At 41.3% G+C, this 24,729-nt stretch overlaps 3 protein-coding genes across 7 annotated transcripts; 1 reads left to right on the plus strand and 2 right to left on the minus strand.

Annotated features, from left to right (window-relative positions):
* Positions 1–990: 990 nt before the first annotated feature.
* On the minus strand, positions 991–3,452 carry LOC115664073 (5'-3' exoribonuclease 4-like). 2 transcript variants are annotated; one of them, XM_030586017.2, is made up of 5 exons: positions 3,316–3,452; positions 2,147–2,251; positions 1,998–2,073; positions 1,629–1,711; positions 991–1,334 (listed from the first exon to the last, which is right to left on the minus strand). In XM_030586017.2, the coding sequence occupies exons 2-5, from the start codon at positions 2,242–2,244 to the stop codon at positions 1,085–1,087; spliced, it is 507 nt and encodes a 168-aa protein (XP_030441877.2). In that variant the 5' UTR covers positions 2,245–2,251; positions 3,316–3,452; the 3' UTR covers positions 991–1,084. The 2 variants fall into 2 exon arrangements, with proteins under 2 accessions (XP_030441877.2, XP_030441876.2); XM_030586016.2 differs by lacking the exon at positions 3,316–3,452 and adding an exon at positions 2,359–3,229.
* A 4,086-nt stretch (positions 3,453–7,538) lies between these two features.
* LOC115664072 (lachrymatory-factor synthase-like) lies at positions 7,539–8,311 on the plus strand. The gene is made up of 2 exons (XM_030586015.2): positions 7,539–7,588; positions 7,810–8,311. The coding sequence occupies exons 1-2, from the start codon at positions 7,539–7,541 to the stop codon at positions 8,309–8,311; spliced, it is 552 nt and encodes a 183-aa protein (XP_030441875.2).
* A 9,552-nt stretch (positions 8,312–17,863) lies between these two features.
* LOC115690471 (pentatricopeptide repeat-containing protein At1g77170, mitochondrial) lies at positions 17,864–21,738 on the minus strand. Of its 4 annotated transcripts, none has more exons than XM_056307787.1 (3): positions 19,690–21,738; positions 18,526–19,593; positions 17,864–18,443 (listed from the first exon to the last, which is right to left on the minus strand). In XM_056307787.1, exon 1 carries the CDS (start codon positions 21,582–21,584, stop codon positions 20,163–20,165), a length of 1,422 nt encoding a protein of 473 aa, XP_056163762.1. In that variant the 5' UTR covers positions 21,585–21,738; the 3' UTR covers positions 17,864–18,443; positions 18,526–19,593; positions 19,690–20,162. The 4 variants fall into 4 exon arrangements, with proteins under 4 accessions (XP_056163762.1, XP_056163763.1, XP_056163764.1 ...); XM_056307788.1 differs by having other exon boundaries at positions 18,526–18,829; positions 18,942–21,738; XM_056307789.1 differs by having other exon boundaries at positions 18,696–21,738.
* Positions 21,739–24,729: the final 2,991 nt, after the last annotated feature.

Below are 24,729 nucleotides of genomic sequence, written 5' to 3' on the forward strand. Positions count from 1 at the left end.
ATGCATTTTTCTGTATCATTTTTTATTAACTTATGTTGAAGAAAAAGATGCACCGCCCATCTTCTCCAAGAAATCTAGATTATTCTAGGATAGATATCAAGATATTCTCGTGTAGAGATGAGTAGCTAATAGATTATCACTACAAAAAAAGTTAGTTTTAGCGACGAATTTTGCCACGAAAAATTTGGCAAAATTCGTCGCTAAACGAATTTGCGACGAAATTAGCGACGGAAAAAAATTCATCGCTAATAGGCCGTCGCAAAATTTTGCGACGGAAAATTTCAATTTTCGTGGCTAATTTGCGACGAAAAAAAAATTGTCGCAAAATTCGTCGCAAATTATTCGTGGCAAAATTCGTGGCTAATTTGCAACGAAAAAAAATTCGTCGCTAATTATTCGTGGCAAAATTCGTGGCTAATTTGCCACGAATATAGTTCGTGGCAAAATTCGTGGCTAATTTGCCACGAACTATATTCGTGGCAAAATTCGTCGCTAATTTCACTACAAAAAAACAAGGTTTTAGCCACGAATTTTGCCATGAAAAATTTGGCAAAATTCGTGGCTAAAAGAATTTGCGACGAAATTAGCGACGAAAAAAATTTCGTCGCTAATTCGGCGTCGCAAAATTTAGCCACGAAAAATTTCAATTTTCGTTGCTAATTAGCCACGAAAAAAATTCGTGGCAAAATTCGTCGCTAATTATTCGTGGCAATTTTCGTGGCTAAATTGCGACGAAAAAAAATTCGTGGCAAAATTCATGGCTAATTATTCGTGGCAAAATTCGTTGCTAATTTGCCACGAACTATTTTCGTGGCAAAATTCATTGCTAATTTGCCAAGAAATTTTTTTTTTGCGTCGTTAAATTGCGACGAAATCTATTTGTGACAATCGCTAATTTGCGAGGATTTTTTTTTTTTTTAGTCAGTAAGTTTGCGACGAATATTGTTTAGGGACGATTTCGATTTTAAATCTAATTAGCAGCAAAATTAATTGCTAAAATATATATTTAACATTGCAGCTCCAAAGAGAATCTACAATAATGGAGTTTCAATATAAACAATCCCTCCCCTAATCTAAACTGACTTCAAATAATAGTGTAGTTGTGATTCCCATGGTGCTGGTGGGTATCTTCACTGAAGCCCCTTTCGTACCCAGAGGGAGCAGCTGGTCTTGGTCTATTAACTGCATAATATCCTGGAAAGTTTCGATTGCGTGGTGGTTCCAAGATGCCAGAGGATTGATTGTTGTTCAACTTGATATTTAGTGTACTCTTGACAAGACGATGAGCTGCTTCTCCCAGCATTGGACCGACCATTGCTCCAGGTACTGATGGCCTGCAAGATTACAAGCACTGCATTTAGATGGGGAGAGAAAAGAAAGAAGCGTCTCTAAACAGAAACAACAGGGGAAAACGATCTCCAAAGATTCCACAAACACACTCAATAGCCTGCAGGAGTAACCAAAATTTTATTCCAAATGTTCCTGGTTTCAAGTTCATTCTCAACTGCAAAATCTATTGCACCACAAGCCTCTAAATTGATACAAACCACCAATGCAGCAGCAGAAATACAAAACAAACGGACAGAGACATCAATCAAGACAGCAAGACCATTAGAATTCATTCTCACCTTTCTCTTCCATTCTGGCGCCTACCACTGTTATCTTCATGCCATAACACAGGGAATGGCTTGTTATCCAAAGGTCCTAAAACCTATAAAAGTGAACAAGTGAGCCATCCATTTTCTTGTCACGACATCCAATATAAAGAGACCTAAACAGTAATTTGAAAAAGGTTCTCCTATATGAAATAATCCGCGCTTTCAACCGTATTGATATTTCATAGAAATGTTGAAAGGGAAAAGGCCTCATGTAACATCAAACACAAAGCCCTACATAATGCACATAACGTTTTTCCAATTATATTGTATACATTGAGAACAAAATACAAATATTTGCTTTTAGATTAACATATATGAACCAGTAAGAGCATCATGTACCTTTGGAGGAATGACAACACCAGCAGGTGGTCTGGGGATGTGCTTGTGCTTTGCAGGATTGAGATAAGTAACATTACTGTAAAGCAACAGGGCTTGTGAATGATTCAAGTTTGTCGCCCAAGAATTACAAAAGCAAATAAGAAACTTACTATACTTGATTGTTGACAATATCCTCCAATCCATGGATAGGCGAAGGAATTACATTGGTCAGTACATTCCTCTCACTTAGCCAGAGGAATCCGTTCATTCAACCGCTGTAAAAGATTCGCAAAAAATGAATGCAGCATAATATAAACTTACCCAATGGCAGCCTCGTCAAAATTTTCACACAAAATTCTATGCAAGAAAAAGGCATACTGACCTAACATTTGTGTCAATTGGTACAGGATATCTTTCATATGGCCCTAATTGATAGCTTAATTGGTAGTACATATGAACTTGTAGTGACAAAGGATGGACCCTAAGCTAAGCTCAGAATCCGTTCAACAAGGTCAGCCTACAAAATTCCACCTCCATAGAACATGACACTCCTTGCCACAACCCTAAGCTAAGCTCAGAATTGATCAAGTAATGGTCTCCAAATAAGCAGGAAAATATCCTTGCCACAATATTAACAAACAGTGAAGCATGGAAGTGCTATTAAAAGGCTTTATCAAAACATTTTCATTCGACTACAAATGTTTAGTATCCCTGGACCAAAAACTCGTCACTATCCTATACGCACTACAAATATGGCTTCAGCACCCCAGCACAAATCGGAGCTCTTCAATCTGTACAAAAGCTTTACTACATAGATGCGGATGATGACAGAACCAACAATCTGTTCAAAAGCTTTATGATTGGCAAACACTATGCTTCGAGGCTAAAGGGTTTCAAAAGCTCAAGATATTAGGTCTTGATCATTTTGAGAAGCTGACATTTGTACAGATAGAGAAGGAAGCGATGTCTAAGCTGGAGAAATTGATCATCCAGCGATGCAAATAGTTGAAGACTATGCCATCAGGAATCAAGCACCTCACCAAGCTGAAATTGCTGGAGTTCTGTGAATATAAAAGAATTAACCGAGCAGCTTACGCTAGAAGAGAAGGATGAAGATAATAAGAAAGTGGCACATGTTCCAGACTTGCTCATTTCCAGCTAAAGTAGCCCCAATTCGATGACACGACCGCCACATCGAGCTCAAACAGCAAGAAACGAAGAACAAGGCCGACCGATGATCACTGAGGTCGAAGCCAATTGCAGACGGGTTACATATCCCAACCATCACGACCAACGCAACGCGGGAAAATGCGCAAACAGCAGGTACAAGCCAACTAACCTGAGCTGATGCTGGCTCGAAATTCGCCCCAGAATCGCGGTCCAGACAAAGGGGAAAGAAGAGGAAAGAAACGAGGACGGACTCTGAAAGGAGCAGCGGCCGGAGGAGGTCTTCCCGGGCGAAGGAAACCGGAGCAATTTCGGCTCCGCCGGCATCGGAAGCAGGCGAGGAATGGGGGAGGTGGAGCAGCGACCGGAGGAGGTCGTCCCGAACGAACGAAATTGGAGCGATTTCGGCTCCGCCGGCACCGGAAGCGGGCGACGAAGGGGGGGTGGAGCAGCGGCCGAAGGAGGTCGTCTCGAGCGAAGGAAACCAGAGCGATTTCGGCTCCGCCGGCACCGGAAGCGGGTGAGGAATGGGGGAGGTGGAGCGAGGCCGGGAAAAGCCCTAGCCTAGATTTGAAAACGAAGGAGACGAAGGAGAGGGATTTGCCACGGATTTTAGCCACGAATTTCATAAAAAACGAACGTAGGCATGTGTATGTATGGGCATTTTTTTTAAAAATTCGTGGCTAAAATCCGTGGTAAATTTGCCACGGATTTTAGCCACGAATTTCATGAAAAAATTACTTAGACATGTTTGTGGGCATTTTCATGAAATTCATGGCTAAAATCCGTGGCAAATTTGCCACGGATTTAGCCACGAATTTCATTTCTACTAGCCCACACACGCCTAATTCATTTTTTTTCCCGACAATAACGTTTCAATAACAATAATTGCAATAATAATAATAATAATCAACAACAACAACAACAACAACAACAATAATAATAATAACAACAACAACAACAATACTAATAATTACGACAACAACAATAATAATAAATATGACAACAACAATAAACTCTTGTCATAATAATAATAATAATAATTACGACATAATTAGTAAAAAGTCTCAAAAATCTAAATCTTCATCTTCACCTTCGTCTTCATCTTGATCTTCATCTTCTTCTTGAGCATCATCGTCGTCGTCGTCATCATCATCATCATCATCTGTCTCAAAATCGGATTCTGCAACACATTCTAAATTTGATTCGCGAATTTCAGTTAGATCTACATCTATCATTGCTCCACATGGATCTCGTAGAGTTGCAATGTTATATTCCTCAGTTTGAACCGTGTTACAAACTTCCTCTTGTTGATATGTTGTATCCTTCCAGTGTTCCTCGATTTTTCTTTGTGCTTTGATTTTACATACAGCCAACCAATCAGCTTTGTCACGTTTCAAACTAGAATATGATGCATAATATACTTGAATTGCTTGTTGTGCCAACACAAATGTTTCATATTTCATATACCTTTTCTTGTGATTTATTTCAACCAAATTAAACTTCGTATGCACCTTCATTCCTTTGACGGGGTCGAACCACGTGCACTTAAATAACACAACCCGCATTAATGGTCCTTGGTACTCTATCTCCATGATTTCATCCAACAAGCCATACAAATCATCTTTTGAACTGCCATCATTGGATGACCGAACACACACACCACTATTCATTGTGGCTTTTCCCATTCCATATTCTTGAGTGTGAAAATTATACCTGTTTATGAAATATGCTGGCTAAGTTCGTACTCTTGACTTTGGACCCCATGATAGATAATATAGCAATCCTTGCTCTTCAACTTGATCATGATTACTATGAACCTAAGGTCACACACGCAAAGTCAATAATATATATTTAAATGATGTATAAAATATTAATAACTTGATTTTGGTCTATAGGCAACTTACATATGTTTTGAACCATGCTGCAAATTGTTCATCGCACAAACGGTCCAACTCATTTGGTGGTAGTTCATACATTGAAGTTTGAAAAATCCTATTAACAATTTACATTTATATATTAGTAAATATTTGACACGCAATACATATATTAGCGACAAATTTATTTTTCGTTGTAAATTACGTCGCAAAATTAGCGACGAAAAAAAATAAGTCACTAACTCCGTCGCAAATTAGCAACGAATACTTTTTCGTCGCAAATTCCGTTGCAAATTAGCGACGAATTTTTTTCGTGGCAAATTCCATCGCAAATTAGCGACGAATTTTTTTTTGTGGCAAATTCCGTCGCAAATTAGCCACGACTTTTTTTTCGTCACAAATTAGCAACGGAAAAAAAATTCGTCGCTAATTCCGTCGCAAATTAGCCACGAATTTTTTCGTGGCAAATTCCGTCGCAAATTAGCCATGGATTTTTTTCCATCGCAAAATTCGTCGCAAATTTGCAAATTTTCGTCGGAAATTAGCGACGAAAAAAAATTAGCGACGAAAAATTTCGTGCTAATTTCCGTGGCTAAATCCTTGTTTTTTTGTAGTGTATCCACATCTAATTTTTTCTATAATTATATTGGAAAATATTTCTAGGAAGATCTAAAAGTGAAAATCATCAAACAAAAAAATTTCTACGGAAGATATTGATCTAGAAATATATAGGAGGTAGGATCACTTCCTTTAAGCCTATAAATAGCCATGTGCTCCCATTTGTGGAAGTGTGTTTGGATATCATGAGGGGAAAATTATCCAAAAAGTCCTAAACCTATTGTAGTTTTACTAATTTAGTCATAAATCTTTTAATTTTACTAATTGAGTCCTAAATATTTTCACGTTTTGCCAATTGAGTCCATCCGATCAATTTTAGTCGGAAATCGATAACGTAGAATCAACAAAAGGACACAATTTTGCCTTCAAACTTTAAAAAAGAATTATAAAAGAAAACCACATTGGGTTAACAATTAATAACAAAAAAAGTCACATGTGTATTTTTGTCCACTTGAAACTATCGGATTTGACAAAACGGCTAAAGTGGACAAAAGGTATAAGTTTTGAATTCGAATGCACAAAATGAAAGTTTTAGGACTGAAATCAAGAATTGATAAGTTGCAAGACTAGCACTGCAATTATCCTAAGCAAGAGATTCACATACATTTCATTAGTCCGCATTAGAATTTCACGTGAAAGGTTGCAATAACTATAGAGGATTCCGTGCACGCGAATTGCAAGACATTGCATGGATCTTTTTAAGTTTATAACAACCTATGATGAATTATGATGCAATCATACATGTCTCATTGACATTTTAAAGATGAAGGATGTGAACAATGCTTGATTTTCATGTGCGTCGGCATCTCAGTTTTGAGTAAGATTTTATGGAAAAGGATAAATTTTGGCCTTAACATTGATCAAAGAATCAGTCCATGAATACCACCTTCTAAATAGACAAGTGTCATAATCGGGTAAGACTTCCAAAGATTCTAATAATATCAAACCAGATAGATGCCCGTGCACTGCTCAAGGCCAAGACTATAATAGAGAGAGAGCCTACTTGATTCTCATTAGGAGTGAGCAGTTCCAGGTTCCTTACATTTTCCACTTGGAACCTGGAGCCTACCCTCGGATACAAGTTCCTCAATTTTTGGAACCTATCCATCGGAACCTAGAACTTGAAACTTACCCTGTCACAGGTTTCAGGGTAGGTTACGGGGTCTAACAAGTTCTTATTTATTTATTTATTTCATTTTTAGTTAAACAAAACAAAAATGAATGCAACAATACTAAACAAGCTCGTCATTCACCAAAGAGAATACAAAAGATTAGTTTTTCTGGCATTATGGTTCAAATAAATACAATTAAAATGAGAAGTCATTGCATGAATCGATATTAGGGGTGAATGGTTCCATATTCCGTACAGGTTCCACCTGGAACCTACCCATGAGAATAGGTTCCTTTTTTTTTGGAATCTGAAACTTATCGTATCACAAGTTCCAGGTTGGTTCCAAGGTCTACCTAGGTTCCACATATATTATTAATTGAACAATTTCAATAAATCATCACCTTTAATGACCACAATTTGCTACTATAATCCATTGATCACAACTTATACTTAGACACACAAAGAATATGAAAAATTAACAAGTCATGAAATGAAAGTTCAGACTAGTAGTTCTAGATTATATACTCACTATCTAATGTCATAAAATACCACAGGATCATGTGAAGACATAGATCAAGAAAAAACACAAAAAATTTGTTTAGGTTTTGGGTTCCAGGTTTCAAGTTCCACCTACCTAGAACCTGGAACCTACCCGTCGAACCAGATTTCCCAATTTTTGGAACTTGGAACCTACTCTACATACTTTGGAACTTGAAATCTACAGGTTCCCCCCGATCAGATTTTCAGGTTTTAGGGTAGAACCTGAAACCATGCTCACCCCTAATTCCCATGCCACTTCCAGCTTGTGCCTCTTCACACACTGACAAGAAATGCTTTCGGTATTTCAACATGTTTATGTGCCCCCATAGCACCTGACCCATATACATCCACTGACCAATTGAAGTCAACCTAAGAGCATTGTCCAACACATTGATTCCCATGACAATCCAAGCTTATGCCTTCGCATACCCTGACAACTAAAGGTCTCCCTATTTCAATGTTGTTCCACTACAGCTGAATGCTAATTGCTGAAGCCTGAAGCCTGCATTGCTCTGTCCAGTGAAGCAGAGGAAAAATGGGAAGGAAGGGTTAGTGCCCTTGTGAGAGGCTCTAGTCCTGACCAGGTATGGCCCCTCCTGGAGGATTTCTTCAGCCTGCACAAATGGGTCCCCACGAGAGACACGTGCTACGGAGCCGAAGGTGTATCGGGTCAGCCTGGGTGCATCCGATACTGCTCCGTCACAAGAAGGTCCGCCGACAGTTTGGAGGATTTGGTCATGAACTGGGCTATGGAGAAGCTGCTTGCAACTGACCCTGTCGACAAAAGCTTCAGCTATGAGATCGTGGACTGCAATACCGTCGGGTTCAAATATTTGGTTGCCACAATGAAACTGACGGCAGTGAGAGATGTAGAAGAAGAAGATGGATGTGGAATGAGCTGGTCTTTCGCAGTGAATCCGATTGAAGGATGGACGGTGAAAGATTTGACGGAGTTCTACAATTCTGCTGTTCGAGTCATGGCTGAAAGAATAGAAGCTGCTCTATCGAGCAATGGGGAATAATTCTTGATCTATTTTTTGTTTACCTTGTGGTGTCATCCTACTGGATTGATGCCTGCAATAGTAACAATCACAGCGTGATCTGATATTTTGGATGAATGGGGCTACAATACCAGAGACCAGACCAAGAAGATCCGTGAAAACGGTGTATCCAACTTAAACAAGTGCATAATAGTCGTATTCAAGTATGCATGTTCAAGTAGAGCATTTGAGTTGCATCTATCCTCATTTTTCCATCTTTAGATGCTGTTTTGGGTGGAGCATGCAAATCGAGGTGTCTCTGCTTTATGGTGGGTTAGCTCAAAAAAGAAAAACTGTATAAAAGCCTGATCACGTATGGTGTGTTAGCTGTTGAATCTCACCGCTAACAAGCAGACCAGAGTAAAATGTAGGCAGAAGTGGATGTCATGACTTTGAATAAGTAAATGGAGGGAAGCAAAGTGAGAAAATAACCAAAGAAGGCAAAGAGAAAACTATGTTTAGACAGCACTAGACATCGTATGGCAGCTCCAAGTATCTATTTTCATTAGAACCTAAATGCAAAGAATGGACAAGATTAGATCCTAATTGATAGCTTCACAGCTGTTTTAGAGAAGAGAATTGCATCACATGCACACAGAGATGGGAATTGTAACGTCCCAGAGAGAAAATGAACTCGAGGGAAGACTTTCAAGCTAACTGTTCCTGATCTCTCTGATTAGTAGACATGCATGATACCGGAGGGTTCTACAAAGTGATCGTGCTTGAGTCCGCTGCCAGTGTTGCTCAAAGCATCCATTCGACGCTCTCCTCTTCCCCATGCTTTTCTCTTTCTCACCGGACTAATTTCTGGAAATTAATCGATCTGGGCCAGGGACCTTTGCTCGCTGTAGATAAAAGGCGAGGGTTGTAACGTTTTCCTAATGTGGGCTACATTAATTGAGATTGTTATTACCCGTTTGCGGGTTTGGTCTAATAAGTTTGGATATAAGGTTTCTTAATTGGTCAGATATGGGCCCGGCTTGTGTGGGCCGAGTTCGGCCCGGCCTGTTATGAGAGGGCCTGGCTGGAAACTCTATAAATAGAGCTGCAGGTCCCTCCTCTGCACCCAACTCTCTCCAATCTCTCTCAAATGCTCTCAAACTCACCTAAGGCTTCCGTGAGTTGGCTGAGGAGGTCTCATAGTACCGGGACTTTGGGGGTGACAGGGGAGAAGACCTACGGCACCGGTTCATCGTCATTTCCGCATCCAGGCCGATGGAATCCAAATCAGGTGCACAAATTCTATCAATCCTTTTACCGTACCGTTAATATCTCGATATGGTGATCCTAGGGCGCTCGGCCGAGCCATACGGGCCGGCCAACATGTGGTATCAGAGCCGCCATAGTCGAGAAACGGGCCGGTACTGTTCGTATGTGGTTTTGATTTTTTCATCCGTCGAATGTTAGAATAAATCACATAGATGGATAGATCGTCGCGAGACGAGAAAAATGAGTGGTCGCCGGCCACCAGGGGCCGCCGGGAGTGGCCGCACGCGCCGCCACGCGCCGGGGCATCGGAGAGCCCCGGCGGCACACGCGCGGCCACGCGCGGGTGTTCCCAGGCGCGTGCAACGCACGCGCTAGGGTTTCCGCGAGCCGGGTCGATCCGGCTGACCCGACCCGACTCCGGACCCAACCCAGACCCGACCCGGGGATTGACCTGACTCGGATCTGACCCGTTGACCGAACCGGTCAACCGGTCGGACCGGTAAGCGGTCAGACCGGTCGGCGGTCAGACCGGTCGGGCCGGTCGACGGTCGGACCGGCCTTTTTGGCCGGCTCAGGCGCCGGCGCGTGATGCCCACGCGCCGCACCTTCAGGAGGCGCGTGAGGGCGCGTCCGAGCTCCGATTGGAGCGTGCAAGGTACCAGCGTGCTCGTATAAGGATTATCTACACTGTGGTATATTTATTTTACATGTTTGATACTTTTAAGGATGTGAAAATACATATGGAACCCTATATACGGGTATTTTTAGGGTATATTTTCCTGTATTTCTCTATGGTTTAAGAGATACAGATTAAAGCTTACATGTATATGATGACTTAAAGACGTGTAGATCATGTTTCATTGATAGTATGTATAAGGTTCGACATATATCAATGTATAGAGCAATGTAATTAGCATGGTATGTAATTTTAGAGACATTGCCCATGTCTTCCAGTCTAGAATTACATTATATAGTATATGTGAGACATAAAGTTTATATCCTTAGTATGAGAGAGTTTCAATGATTCAATTTGGTAGTGACCGCCAAAGTGGCACACTTGATTGAGTTTGAGAAATATCAGTCTCGTATTGTTAGGATGTCTCATGTTCTAATGTGTTGTCATACTCCCAAAGGAGGTGATTATGTATTGGTTCATGGAGGGATGCATGTACAACATGCATGAGGAATGACTGATCCTAGTGGTTCATACACCCAAAGGTGGTGAATTCATAAAAGATTGGAATACATTCTCATGGCCGTTGTCATGTAGAGGGTATACAATTGCATGTCATGTATTCTGCCCAAAGGTGATTATATGATGGTGTGTGTAACTCTCATGAAAGTACTCACATGATGCTGATTATAGACATTGCTTGTTTTTAACAGTCACCTTTTCAAACTTTAAGAAATGGAAAGAGGATTTACTGTTTGGTATGGAGCTGGCAGATATTCATATTGCTCTTACTGAGGATAAGCCAGCAGATGTCACTGCTGAAAGTACATACATGGAAAAGGTACTGAGTGCCGCCTGGGAAAAGAGCAATAGGATTTGCTTGTTACTGATGAAGCGATCCATTAAGGACCACTTGAAGAGTAGTTTGCCAGCTGACTGCACTGCTAAAGAAATGATGGAAACCTTGCAAGTAAGGAACCGTGACTCGTCTAATGCTGAGGCTGGGACATACATGCAGTTACTCAATAATATGAGGTATGATGGTTCAAGTGGGGTTAGGGATTACGTCGTTAGGATGGTAGACCTCTAGACAAAACTAAAGGTTCATGAGATTATCCTTTCTGATGCCTTCATTGTGCATCAAGCCCTGAACACCCTTCCTACTGAGTTTGGAATTATAAAGACCAACTATAATTCCCAAGATGAAAAGTGGTTGGTCAATGACCTGATAGTTAGGGTTGTGACAGAGGAAGAGAAACTGAAGAAAGATAAAGGGAATCTTGCTTTCTATGCCTCTAGTTCCAGTAGCAGGAAGAGTAGTAAGTTCAAGAATCGTACTCAGAAAGGAACTCCTGAAACCACCGGTCATTTAGACAATCTGGGTCCTGAGAAAACACTCTTGAAGAAGAATGGTGTTCACTGCTACTTTTGTAGGAGGAAGGGTCACATGAAGAAAGACTGCAATAGATATAAAGCTTGGTTGTCCAAGCGTGAGCAGTCAGGGATTCACAAACAGAAGGAAGCCAAATCAGGATGAATTAAAGCTCACTGTAGGAAACAACAAGAGAGTCGACGTCGAGTTCGTGGGAGATGTCATATTAATTTTGGATTCTGGTTTTAATATGATGTTAAGAAACACCTTTTATGTGCCTTCCTTCAGACGGAACTTAGTTTCCGTATCAAGTTTGGATGTTTGTGGCTACTCTTTTGAAATAAAGAACAATGTGGTTTCTATGTCCTTTGATTCAAATAAGGTTGGGTGCTGCAACATATCGAATGGATTGTACAGATTGTGTTTATCTCCCAATGATATATACGTCGCTTATACAGCTGAAAGGGTTGTTTCCAAAAGACCTCTACCTAAGGAACAGTCTTATGCATTGTGGCATAAACGACTTGGTTACATTTCTAAGGAAAGAGTGGAAAGGCTGATAAAGACAAACATCCTGCCTACTCTTGAAAGTGACCTAGATACTTGCGTAGATTGTTGTAGGGGTAAGATGACCAAGATAAAGAAGAAAATCGCAGTCCGTAGTTCTGACCTGTTGGAAGTCATTCACACTGACATCAGTGGACCCTATACGGCAACATTGTGTAGAAATTTCTATTTCATCACATTTACAGACGACTATTCCCGATATGGTTATCTGTTCTTGATTAAGGAGAAGTCTGAGTTTCTTGACAAGTTCAAGATTTTTCGGACTAAAGTCGAGAAACAGCTGGGAAAAGTCATAAAGGTTGTCAGGTCTGACCGAGGTAGTGAGTATTATGGGAGGCATGGCGATACTGGACAGCTGAAAGGGCCATTTGCCAAATACCTGGAAGATTCTGGAATAGTGGCTCAATTTACTATGCCCGGGAGTCCTGAACAAAACGGTGTGGCCGAAAGACGGAATCGCACCCTTATGGACATGATGAGGAGTATGATTAGCAGGACGAACTTACCTGATTTTCTATGGGGTGAAGCCTTGAAAACAGCTCTCTACATTCTAAATCGTGTTCCTACCAAGGTTGTTTCAAATACTCCTTTTGAATTATGGACTGGACGTAAACCTAGCCTAAATCATCTTAAAGTTTGGGGGTGTCCTGCAGAAGTAAGGTTATACAATCCAACATTGAGCAAGTTAGAATCCAGAACCACTCGATGTTACTTCGTATCTTACCCAGATCATTCGAAGGGGTATCGGTTTTATAGTCCCCATGGAGGCACAAGAATTGTTGAATCACAGACAGCGAAATTTCTAGAATTTGATATAGCCGAGAAAGGGTAGTTGCTCACAGACCATTGAGGATAATAATATGGATTTCTCTACCTGTACAGACGATAATGGAGACCCATACACCACAGACTGAGCTTGTTGTGGTCCAGGATCCTGTTATTGAAACAACTCTTGATGAAGTACTTCAAACCCCTCAGGTGCAGGATGAGGAAGTAGTAGCTCCACTCAGGAGATTTATCAGGCAGAGACGATCGGCTATACCACCGGATTATATGATCTATCTGGGAGAGCATGACTACGATATAGGCTGCATGGTTGATCCAGTAACTCATTCAGATGCAATTTCTTGTCCTCAATCAGATATGTGGGTGGATGCAATGAAAGATGAGATTCAGTCTATGAAATATAATGATGTTTGTGAGCTTGTTGAATTGCCTAAAGGTTACAAGCCCATTGGTTGCAAATGGGTATATAAGACTAAAAGAGACTCCAAAGGAAAGATTGAGAAGTTCAAAGCCAGACTGGTAGCCAAAGGTTTCACTCAGAAAGAAGGAGTAGACTATGAGACAACTTTTTCACCAGTATCTTCTAAGGATTCTTTCAGAGTGATCATGGCATTGGTAGCTCATTTTGATATGGAATTACACCAAATGGATGTTAAGACTGCCTTTTTAAATGGAGACCTTGATAAGGAAGTTTATATGGTGCAACCCGAAGGTTTTGCAGCTGATGATTCAGGTGAGCTTGTGTGTAGATTGAAGAAATCTATTTATGGCCTTAAGCAAGCTTCTAGACAATGGTATTTGAAGTTTCATAGTGTTGTCACTTCATTAGGTTTTGTTGAGAACAAGTTGGATCAGTGTATATAAAGCAAGGTCAGTGGGAGGAAATTTATTTTTCTCATACTCTATGTAGATGACATATTGCTTGCGAGTAGTGATATTGGTTTACTACATGAGACAAAGCGAATGTTGTCAAAGGATTTTGACATGAAGGACCTTGATAAGGCGTCTTTTGTCCTAGGCATTGAGATCCATAGGGATCGTTCTCGCCGAGTATTGGGTTTGTCTCAGAGAACATATGTTAATCGTATTCTGGAAAGATTCAGTATGCAGGACTGCAAGCCAGGAATTGCTCCTGTCATAAAGGGTGATAAACTGAGTCTGTCACAGTGTTCTCATACGGATGTTGAGAAAACCCAAATGAAGGATGTACCTTATGCTAGTGCACTTGGAAGTATCATGTATGCTCAAGTTTGCACTAGGCCAGACATTGCTTTTGCAACAGGACTTCTAGGCAGATATCAGTCAAATCCAGGACACGATCATTGGGTTGCTGCCAAGAAGGTTTTGAGGTACTTAAAGAGGACAAAAGACTATATGCTGATCTACATACATGTTCAAGACCTATAGCTGGTAGGATATTCGGATTCAGACTTTGCTGGCTGTCAGGATGAAAGGAAGTCGACAACGGGTTACATCTTTAAGTTAGCAAGAGGTGCAGTATCATGGAAAAGTGAGAAACAGAAATCAATGACATCCTCTACCATGCAAGCGGAGTTTGTAGCATGCTTTTCGGTCGCTACTCAGGCAATTCGGCTCCGGAACCTCATTAGGGAGTTGACCGTATTTGATTTTGTGGATCAGCCCATACAGTTGTATTGTGACAATAACTCTGCAGTGTTGTTTGTTAACAACAACAGAGGTCTCAAGGGGTCTAAGCATATGGAGGTCAAGTACTTGACTATAAAGGAAAAAGTCAGGGATGGTGACATTACAGTAGAGCACATTTCCACAGATGATATAGTAGCAGATCCACTAACTAAAGGCCTTCGCCCTTATATTTTTGAACGAAATGTCGTTAGCATGGGCTTAGGAGTATCATGGGATACTGTTGTTTAGTGGGAGCTGTTTTTTTAATTTATGCTCTAATAAAGTTTACATCTGTGTTCTGTTACTCTTTGTACATTTTGGATGTGTATAAACTCATTTGCATTCAATAAGGTGTTTCTGAATGCATTGTTGTCATGTTAAATACACATATAAGGTGAAATCTTAAGGTACTGTGTAAACCTTGAGTAAAGGCTATGGGCATTCAGTTATTGGCCTTAAGGATATGTCTTATTACACAAAAAGTAATGTTAACAATAAGGATAAGACGTATGTAGGTTCATTGGAACCATAAAGATATTCTCTAGTGACACATCAGGTTTTTGTGACACTCAAGGAAAGAGAATGAGGATTGACAAAGGGGATGACATATAAGGTATCACTCTTTATGAGGTGTCATCCGTTTGCCACACAACCATATCGAATCCATAACAGTAAAGTCTAAGACACTTGTGACCATAGAAGGCTCTACGTGATTACATGCAGTTACCGCCATGATTCGGTGTTTGAAACTTTATGGGATCGGATTGACTATTAAGAATTATCCATAGACCAAATAAAGGTGCACATAAGGTACGATTTCAATTAATATAGCCCAAGTGGGAGAATGTAACGTTTTCCTAATGTGGGTTACATTAATTGAGATTGTTATTACCCGCTTGCGGGTTTGGTCTAATAAGTTTGGATATAAGGTTTCTTAATTGGTCAGATATGGGCCCGGCTTGTGTGGGCCGAGTTCGGCCCGACCCGTTATGAGAGGGCCTGGTTAGAAACTCTATAAATAGAGCTGCAGGTCCCTCCTCTGCACCCAACTCTCTCCAGTCTCTCTCAAACGCTCTCAAACTCACCTAAGGCTTCCGTGAGTTGGCTGAGGCGGTCTCATAGCGCCGGGACTTCGGGGGTGATAGGGGAGAAGACCTACGGCACCGATTCATCGTCATTTCCGCATCCAGGCCGATGGAATCCAAATCAGGTGCACAAATTCTATCCATCCTTTTACCGTACCGTTAATATCTCGCTATGGTGATCCTAGGGCGCTCGGCCGAGCTATACGGGCCGGCCAACAAGGGTCACAACCATCACCCCAGACCAGGGCGAGATCATGGCTCTTGCCGCCATTGCAAGGGTCAGCAGCCCTAGCTGGCCTCTGGTGAGGGCCAGTGAGGGCCTTGCCTCGCCTTGTAAGAGCCAACCTTCCTGGTAGAGGTGGCAATGGCCATGGATGAGTGTCGCTCGGTGCATTGTGGGGTCTGGGTGGCGCTGCCTCTGTAGCGGCCGCTGACTGCCACCGGACTCCCCTACCCTCTAACCACCTTGTCTTCTGTTTATTTTCCTAATTTCTATGCAACTTCTTACAAAATTTTTAAGTTCTTTGCTAGCCATAGGAGCCACACGGCTGCCACCTAAGAGTGACCATGACGCTTAACAGTCACGTCAGCATTTTTGTTAGGTTTTTTAATGGGACGACGCACAACTCCAGCATGAATTCTTGCAACCTAGGAAACAGCTGATATGCTGATCTCCATATGATGAAAACAATTGTTGTTGAAGCATCAGGACACCGTCCCTTTTGCAGAATCAGTCCACCATGGTTAGGCTGCTTCATGCTTCCCAATACTCCGATGTGCTTTCTTTCTTGTTGGGGAGAGAGATGGTCAACAACAACTACAGATTAAAGAACACTACTTGGCGGGATAGTTGATGAAGTGCCTTTAACAACTCCCTCAAGTCAGCTACTTCATTACTGGTTGCTGATGGCTGAAGCCTGCATATCAGGAGAGAGTTGACGACGACTAAAGATTTAAAAAACGCTACTCGGCGGGATAGTTGATTCCCTTGCCTATATTCCGATGCACATCCTGACAACCATGCTTTCAGTATCTGAAGATGCTGAAGGGCCGCTAACAACTCCCAAGAGTCAGTCGCTACATTGCTGGTTGCTGAAGGCTGCAGCCTGCATATCTAATATATTCAGAGTAAATCCTAGAGAAAAATGAGAGGTCAGGGTTGCCGCCCAAGTAAGAGACCGACGGACTTGACGGAAGGGCTGAAGTGAATAAGAATGTTACGAGTTTGAGGACTCAAATGCACGAAATGAAAGTTGTAGGAGGTGATCTTATATTACCATAGAGATTATGCTGTGATAAAGCAAGTGGGTCAAGATTGTGATTTATGATTATTTCGACAGAATATATGATATCTTTGATTATTAATAAGCAATTAGGTGTCGCTTGAGAGTGATGTAACTAATGCCACAATATATAGAGTGCGGTGGCATCCTTGTTTTCTAGAGTCCAACCCCGCGCCACTTGTGCGCAACTATTCCGAGAGTACGAAGATATGAGAGGCATATTCAGCAAGCTATAGTTAAAATTAGTGAGGGGAAAATCGCAATGTAAGTTCTAAAGTTTGTCAGTTTCGTGCACTATAGTCCTTCGGTTAGCCTTAGATGGACAAAAACGCACACTTGGCTTTTTCTTTGTTATTTATTTTTTCAATTTTATGTCGCTGGTCGTTTTGTACTCCACATCAGTAAATTTTATAATTTGAGGAAGATCTGAAATTGGAAGAAAGCTAGACAACAAAAATTTAAAATTAAAAAAGATTAGGGTGGCTGGTGGGGGCAGATACAGGGGTTGACTATGCTAACATCTGTTTAGATGCACGTAAAAGTTGTGTTAGAGAAATACTACATCGGAGAATTGATGTGGTGTACAGCAGTTAATATATCTTAGTTGACTCGTAACTTATTGGCTTGAGCTTTTGAGTAAAGGTGAATCCAATTGGTTACGTTAAGATTTTAACATAAGGACAAAAGAGAAGTCAAATTTTACGGATCCTGAAGGCATTTTTTCATTTATAAACAAATTTTTGTTTCTCTTTTTGGCAGAAGATTAAGCAAGATCCATATTTGTTCACAGCCGATCATAAATGAACAATATGATCTTGAGTTTGGGGAGTTTCAATTTGCTTTTTGACTGGTCGTCTGATGCTACTTCACGACAGAGGTATAATTCATCTAAATCAAAATGGACCGCCAACATGAAAAAAATGCAATCAATAGCGTTTTCTGTCCATAGTTTTCGCAAAAGGTAACAAATTCCCATATTTGGTAGCTACTAAATAACGATGTGGCAATTACATGATTCCCATGCCGCTTCCAGAATATGCTCCTTCACACACTGACAAGAAGTGCTCTCAGTTATATCTCACGTGTTCATGGGACACTATAGCACCCGCTCATATACATCCATTTGACCAACTGAAGCCAACCTAAGAGCACTGTCCAACACTTACAGATTTTCTCATACACTGACAACAATGCTAAATGCTAATTGCTGAAGCCTGAAGCTGCGTTATTATGGCCTGTGAAGCAGAGAAAAGATGGGATGGAAAGGTTAGTGCCCGAGTGAGAGGCTCTAGTCCTGACCAGATATGGCCGCTTCTGCAGGATTTCTTCAACCTTCACAAGTGGCTCCCCACGATAGACACATGCCACGGAGTTGAAGGTGTATCGGGTCAGCCCGGCTGCATCCGATATGCTGCTGTCACGAAAATCTCCGCTGACATTTCGGAGGAGGCGGTCACCAACTGGGCTCTGGAGAAGCTGCTTGCTATTGATCCTGTTGACAAAAGCTTCAGCTTTGAGATCGTGGACAGTAATTTGATGGGGTTCAAATCTTTAGTGGGAACAACTGAACTCACACAAGTGAAAGATGCCGCAAAAAATGCAACCGATATAACTTGGTCCTTTGTTGCAAATCCAATTGAAGGATGGAGTGAGAAAGGTTTGGCAGAGTTCTACGGTTCTGCTCTCCAAGGTATGGCAGAAAGAATAGAGGCTGCTCTATCAACACTAGGGGCATAAATCTTACCTGCCGTGTTTGTGTCTTTCTTGCATGCATACAACAATCACTGCGTGATAGGATATTTTCAATAAATTGGGCAACTGTGAAAGAGCGCAGCTCAACAAGTTGCACACCTTTTGTATCCACCAGCAAAAAGTCACCTGTGCAATAAAATTCCAGTCCCTTCCCAAGTGTCACTGTTCTATTCCATTACCACAAAACACCTCACAAAAGAAACTTGACTTGTAAAACACTAACTTCGTCCCTACTTACAAGAATTCAAATCTGAAATTGAATGCTCCATGACCTTCAATGTTATTTGGCAATTCAACAGACACTTTAGTCCTTCTGCAGAGAGGGAAGAACTTTTTCTAGTAATGTGTGAGCCTAGAAGCCACTTCTGATACAAAAGCTGTGTTTTCCAACTTATATACATGTGTAATAGCGTGATTGGAGCTTTGGTAACTGGCCGTTAACCAAGTGATCGGAGGAATTTTGTCAGTTATGATTAGTCATCCCTTCAAATATATGAATTAACGGTCTGAAAGGGAAGATAACTTACTGGGAGCTGTAAGTACCTCTTCCGATACCATCTGGTATGAATTAACTATAAATCGGGACCAACAGATGTGCCAGGAGGATTATGACTCATTTGACAGAAGGGGCTCTAGAAAACAGACACTGTGTTCAGATCCTATAAAGCAAGAATCTGGAAAAAGTGCTTCATTCAAGCATTCTTAGCTAGTCAGCAAGTCAGTGAAGTTAATGTCCCCCTCTTCACCTTTTCTCTTTCCATTGCGAGAAAGAGGCAATATCGGAATTAATTGCAGCTTAAAAGCCATAATAGTGAGAAAATATATCAAATGGTGCTTATAATAAAAGAACAGACTCGAAAGGTGAGTTGCTATTAATTAATCTGAAAAAGCTGCAAATAAAATAATTGAACCAGTTAATCCAGAAGAGACAAAAAAAAATGTCCTCTAGAGCAGACTGAAACTATGGGAAACCTGCAAAAAGAAACCTTGCGGCTTTCCTCCACTAAATTCATCAGATTTTCAGTCTCCACCTTCTATGAAGCAGCTCACATACTATTAGCACTGTGAACGCCAATACTTAGAAGCATCAATGCACTGTCCCTTCATAGCTTCTTATCCGACGTGATCGACTCATTTTATGCTTTTTGCGGGAAGAGAAAATCTGAAAAAACCAATCATTCTTTTATGATACAGTACCTAAGCAAGATGTGCTTATGAATCTGTTTCCTTATTAAATTAGGCTAAAATCAGCTAGCCAATATTGTATTGTTGCTCTTGCAATGAGAAAAAAAAAGATTTTTCTCCAAACCGTACAAAAAATTTCATCACTATGGCTTTCCAAAGAAGATTAAGATACTTGTGAAGATTGCGAGAACTAAACTTTGAGAATTCCAGGGTGCCATCAACTAACAATTATTTGCGAAAGCCATGAACGCCGAGAACTTCAGTCTATCAACTATCATTCTGAATTTGTTGCCAAGCTATAACCTGGAAGCTTAGCAAGTCTTCTCTGCTTCATCACCACTCTCATTTCCTCCACTTCTTTCCACATACCTTTGCTGGCATAGATATTGGACAATACCACATAAACCCCGTCATTCCACGGTTCTAACTCTTGCAAATGCTTAGCCACCCATTCACCAATTTCCACGTTCTCATGCTTCTCACAAGCACCCAACAGACATCCATAAATAATCGAATTCGCCTTCATTGGCATCCCTTCCACCATTTCTTTAGCCTCATCAAACATTCCAGCTCGACCAAACAGATCGGCCATGCAACCATAATGCTGTAAACGAGGTGTTATTCCATAAAATTTCTGCATCATATCAAAATAACATTTTCCCTCTTGCACCATCCCTCCATGTACACAAGCACTAAGTACTCCAACAAAGGTCACAAAATTAGGCCTCACAGCAGCCTCTCTCATGCAACGGAAGCATTCGAGAGCATCACTTACCAGCCCATGCATTGCATAACCCACGATCATAGAAGTCCAGGATGATACATTTCTTTCCTCCATCTCGAGAAAAACTTTGTATGCTAAGTCCATTCGACCACATTTACCATATAGGTCAATAAGGGAGTTGAACATCAAAATATCAGCTTTCTCACTATTTTTAGCCTGAAAAACATATTTGTGCAATTGAAGTGCCAAATCTAGGTCATCAATGCTTCCACAAGCCGATGTTACACTGACCAAAGTCACGTCATCTAATACGAAACCACTTCTCCGCATCTCTATGAACAGGTCGATGGCTTCCCTGGAGCGCCCACCTTGGGCAAGACCTGCTATCATGGCGTTCCAAGAACCCAACTTTCTGTCAGCATTTTCATCAAACACCTTGCGCGCATCACCGAAATCTCCTGCCTTGGAGTACAAACTGATGAAACCGCTCTCGCAGAACTCATTACACTCCAACCCATGTTTCACGGCGACACCATGGACCTGCCTACCAGCTTCAAAATCAAAAGACTGGCACACCGCCTTCAAAACAATGGGAAGAGTGTAAGAATCCGGCGAGACGCCCGCTCGCGCCATGAACGCGTACACAAGCAACGCCTTTCTCGGGCCGTCCAGTCTCGCATAGGCTCGTATGACGTTGTTCCAGTGAAATGCGACGGGATTCGAATCTAACAACCGAGAGCGGATCACATGGGCGTGTATCCGGCTCAACCCACGCTTGTCATCGCATTCGGACAAGAGGGCCGCCACCATTTTGGCGTGGGCTTGGGTCGAGCTCGGCGAATCGGGTTGCCGCCGAGACTGGGCGTGGAGGTAAGCGACGGACGCTGCATCGGCTGCGCAAGAGGTCGAGAGCCGTCGTCTTCTTGGATTGAACTTGGAGAGCCCACGTAGAAGGCGGCGAAACGAGATCATGCGCTAAGGCGATTTCAGTGCGCGACTCCGAGTCGATCAGGGCGATCGCCGGCGAAGAAAACTACCGGCGACCGTTTGCTGATAATGCTCCGAGAAACATTTCCGGTGCTGTTCCGACAACCATCCTTTGACGTTTGTCCTTTGCTTTGGTTACATATTTCTGAAGTTCGTCGGCTTATAACTTTTAGGAAAATTTCATTTTATTCCCCCCCAAACTTAAGCATAGATGCGGATTCAATCCCGAACTTTAAAAAAAATCGCCTTTTAGCCCCTCATGAATTTGCATTTCCCTTACACTTGTTAAGCTCGTTAACTTTTAGCATTTGCATGTGTCCCGAACATAATTTTCAGGGGTCAGGTTCGACTTTTTTTCTTACAATTTATGAAATGTATCCAATTAAGAAGAATTATGAAACATTTTAGAAGAACATGCATAAAAAGGAAATAGATGAAAAAAATTGTGCCGATTAATTACAAAAAGGTGTAAGATTTATCAACCGTCCGAAATTATCGTAGTTGTATACCTGGGCTCGTCATCATCGTTAATTCCACTAATCTAATATGCTAAACTTAACCAAAAAAAAAAATTAAAGAACTATGAAAGCTTCACAAGATTGAAAATATTTTTGACCCGCACTAATAGAACGCAAGTTCGGGGAGATAAAATGCAACCTTTTAAAAATACGGGTTGAACGCGCACCAGCCCACAATTTGAGGGGAGCAAAATGAAATTTTCCCTATGAAAGATTACGAGGTTTGAAAGTGCAGGATTTTAAACATGACGAATGCAAAGTATAAATTTGGAAATTAGGAAACACAAAGTGCAATTTCGGGATTCTTTTCGGAATCATTTTTTTAAAATTCTACCGATACTTTTCTCGGTCTCACATCAGAGGATCTTTTGAATCCCAACAACGATAAAAATATTACTTTGCACCATGACTTCGATTGAAGTTTTCATTAATTTCGCTAAGTAAAAAAAACCATCGCGTCAAGATGCCGTTATCATGTTAGCCAATGCTATTCATGAAAGATCAGTTGCCGACCAAACGGGCAGCATAATTTAAAGATTCAAATTTTACAAGTATTGTTGGTCAGAAAATCAAGATTGCACCTAATTCTTTTGCCAATAGAAATAATTGGAGTGCCAACTACCAATTACTTGCCATTTAACGGTCTCCCAAGGAATGACGCGAGGCCATCTTTTCAATTTCACCGCCACTTTCTTCACTATTTAAGCACTCTTCGCTCCCGCTTCTTCTAAATCTCTTCGACTCCGGTTATGTTGCTTCGTAATTTTCTTTTTGTCTGGGTGTTCATCGTCAATTCAATGGGTGTTGATGATCAGGGCCGAAAGAATCAAGTCCCGGTTCGTGTTAATCATAGTCATTCGGCGACGAGTACGAGATCATGATAGGGCCATGCTTTATGTAATCATCTGTTTGCTTCTGTGTTATATCTCCCGTCTCGTTCAATGAACTCATCTAACATATTGTGTGGACATTGGATGTTATCCTGTACATTTCTTGTTCGTTTCTTTTCGGTCCAGACGTCGTTCTTGAACGTCTTTTGTGAGAGATTCTTGGCAATGCCGCTCTCTGGATGCTGGGTGAGGTAACATCATGATGCTTTTCTTTCCCTTCATCTGCTCAATTTATCATCTCTTTTCGCCTTAAGAAAGTGGTCGCGTGTTGATCTGATTATTAAAGGTAGAATCGAAAAGTTTGTCAAAGCGGCGGACATTGTTGACTGAATCAAAGAGGGCCTTAATTGTAGGTTCTTGCTGCTGGGCATGCACTGAAGATGCTGTCAAAAATGTGCACGGCGACATTGCAGATGTAATCAATGGTATGCCTTTGTTCTCGATGATTCTTGTTCTCTCTTGCGTGAACTTACTTTAACTGCTGAATTCTTTCGCTTATTACGGATTTCTCCGAATCTCGTCAAATTCGGATAGGGACGTGTGGAAATGGAACTTTCGAAGAACAGCAACTAGAGTAGGAAGATTGCCAGTTATACATCATAAAAAGATTTTTCATCTCCTCATGCCTTTTGAGTCCTGCAAATATTGCTTAGTGAAAAATCCCAAAATCATGCACAATGCTCTGCAGATAGTCTTCTTTTTATGTCTTATTCTTTATGGATGATTCTTATAATGTTTTGCATATAGCACCAGAACCTGCTGATTTTTCTGGGCTTGTCCATGAAAAATGAATTGATTTGTCACAAGCTGCTTGCATCCGCATGTAAACGAATGTTTGGAGCGAACACTAGTGTTGTGATTTCCGAACAGTTGTCATCTAATCATGTGGAACAACCAATGTGTATTGCTGTTTCATATTGTTGATTGGATCATATAAGCATTACTCTGGAAGTTGTTCTGAAAGTTGTTCCTGAAGTCGAGGTGGCTTGAACTATTTTTATAGGTTGCTTTTCAAGGTGTTTCATTCCCAAATGCATAGCGAGCCATTGAACCAGACGAGCAGCGAGTGAGGAAACCAGTACCCGACTCACTCAATGTATATGGCAGCTACATAGGCGGCCAAGAGGTGGTTTGGGATAGTAACGCTTGCCTGAAGGACTGACGAAGGACTGGAACAACTCGAGCTGAAGGAGATCAGATCAAGTCATGACCAGATGCCTTGTCCTCTTGGAGTGGTCATCTGTACCAGACAGGCCGTGGAAGGAATTTTCCCGGTCACCGTGTCCCTCGGATCACCGACCCCGTTTCAAGTGAACTGGTTTTGAAGCTGCAAATGGCTTAGCTTTTGTTTAGATTGTTTCCACACACACTGAGGTCTCCCTTGAGTTTCTTTAAGTGGGCAGAACACTTGTACTTTGTTGGGGATTGCTGAAACAGTTTGTGCAAATGGCTTGCGATTGCACTATTGAGAGACACTAACTCTGTACAAGTTATGAATTCAAGTTGTGGTGGAGTATTTGGCTCCTCATTTACCAAATTGTAAATTTCTTTTTTGAGATGGTGGATTCAAACTCCCGGCGAGGCTCAGGGAGTGGACGTAGGCACCGCGTTTGGGCCGGACCGCTATAAGTCGACTGGGCAAATTCTCTTTTCCTTGCTCCTTATGCTTGATTGATCTACTCCACTTGTTTATATACTTTTGCTTAGTCTTGCAACTCATTT

The sequence above is a fragment of the Syzygium oleosum genome, unplaced genomic scaffold (genome assembly GCF_021117445.2).
Source record: "Syzygium oleosum isolate NSW1041296 unplaced genomic scaffold, Sole_v2.1 Sole_v2.59, whole genome shotgun sequence".
Taxonomy (NCBI): domain Eukaryota; kingdom Viridiplantae; phylum Streptophyta; class Magnoliopsida; order Myrtales; family Myrtaceae; genus Syzygium; species Syzygium oleosum.

Bases quoted from the DNA above. Each gene is read 5' to 3' on its own strand.
- LOC115664073 (XM_030586017.2), bottom strand. From the start codon at position 2,244: ATGAACGGATTCCTCTGGCTAAGTGAGAGGAATGTACTGACCAATGTA. The intron at 2,074-2,146 runs GTAAGTTTCTTA...GTTGCTTTACAG, and splicing joins ATTGTCAACAATCAAGTATA to TAATGTTACTTATCTCAATC. The intron at 1,335-1,628 runs GTGAGAATGAAT...GTAATCTTGCAG, and splicing joins CGCCAGAATGGAAGAGAAAG to GCCATCAGTACCTGGAGCAA.
- LOC115664072 (XM_030586015.2), top strand. From the start codon at position 7,539: ATGCCACTTCCAGCTTGTGCCTCTTCACACACTGACAAGAAATGCTTT. The intron at 7,589-7,809 runs GTATTTCAACAT...TGCTCTGTCCAG, and splicing joins ACTGACAAGAAATGCTTTCG to TGAAGCAGAGGAAAAATGGG.
- LOC115690471 (XM_056307787.1), bottom strand. From the start codon at position 21,584: ATGATCTCGTTTCGCCGCCTTCTACGTGGGCTCTCCAAGTTCAATCCA.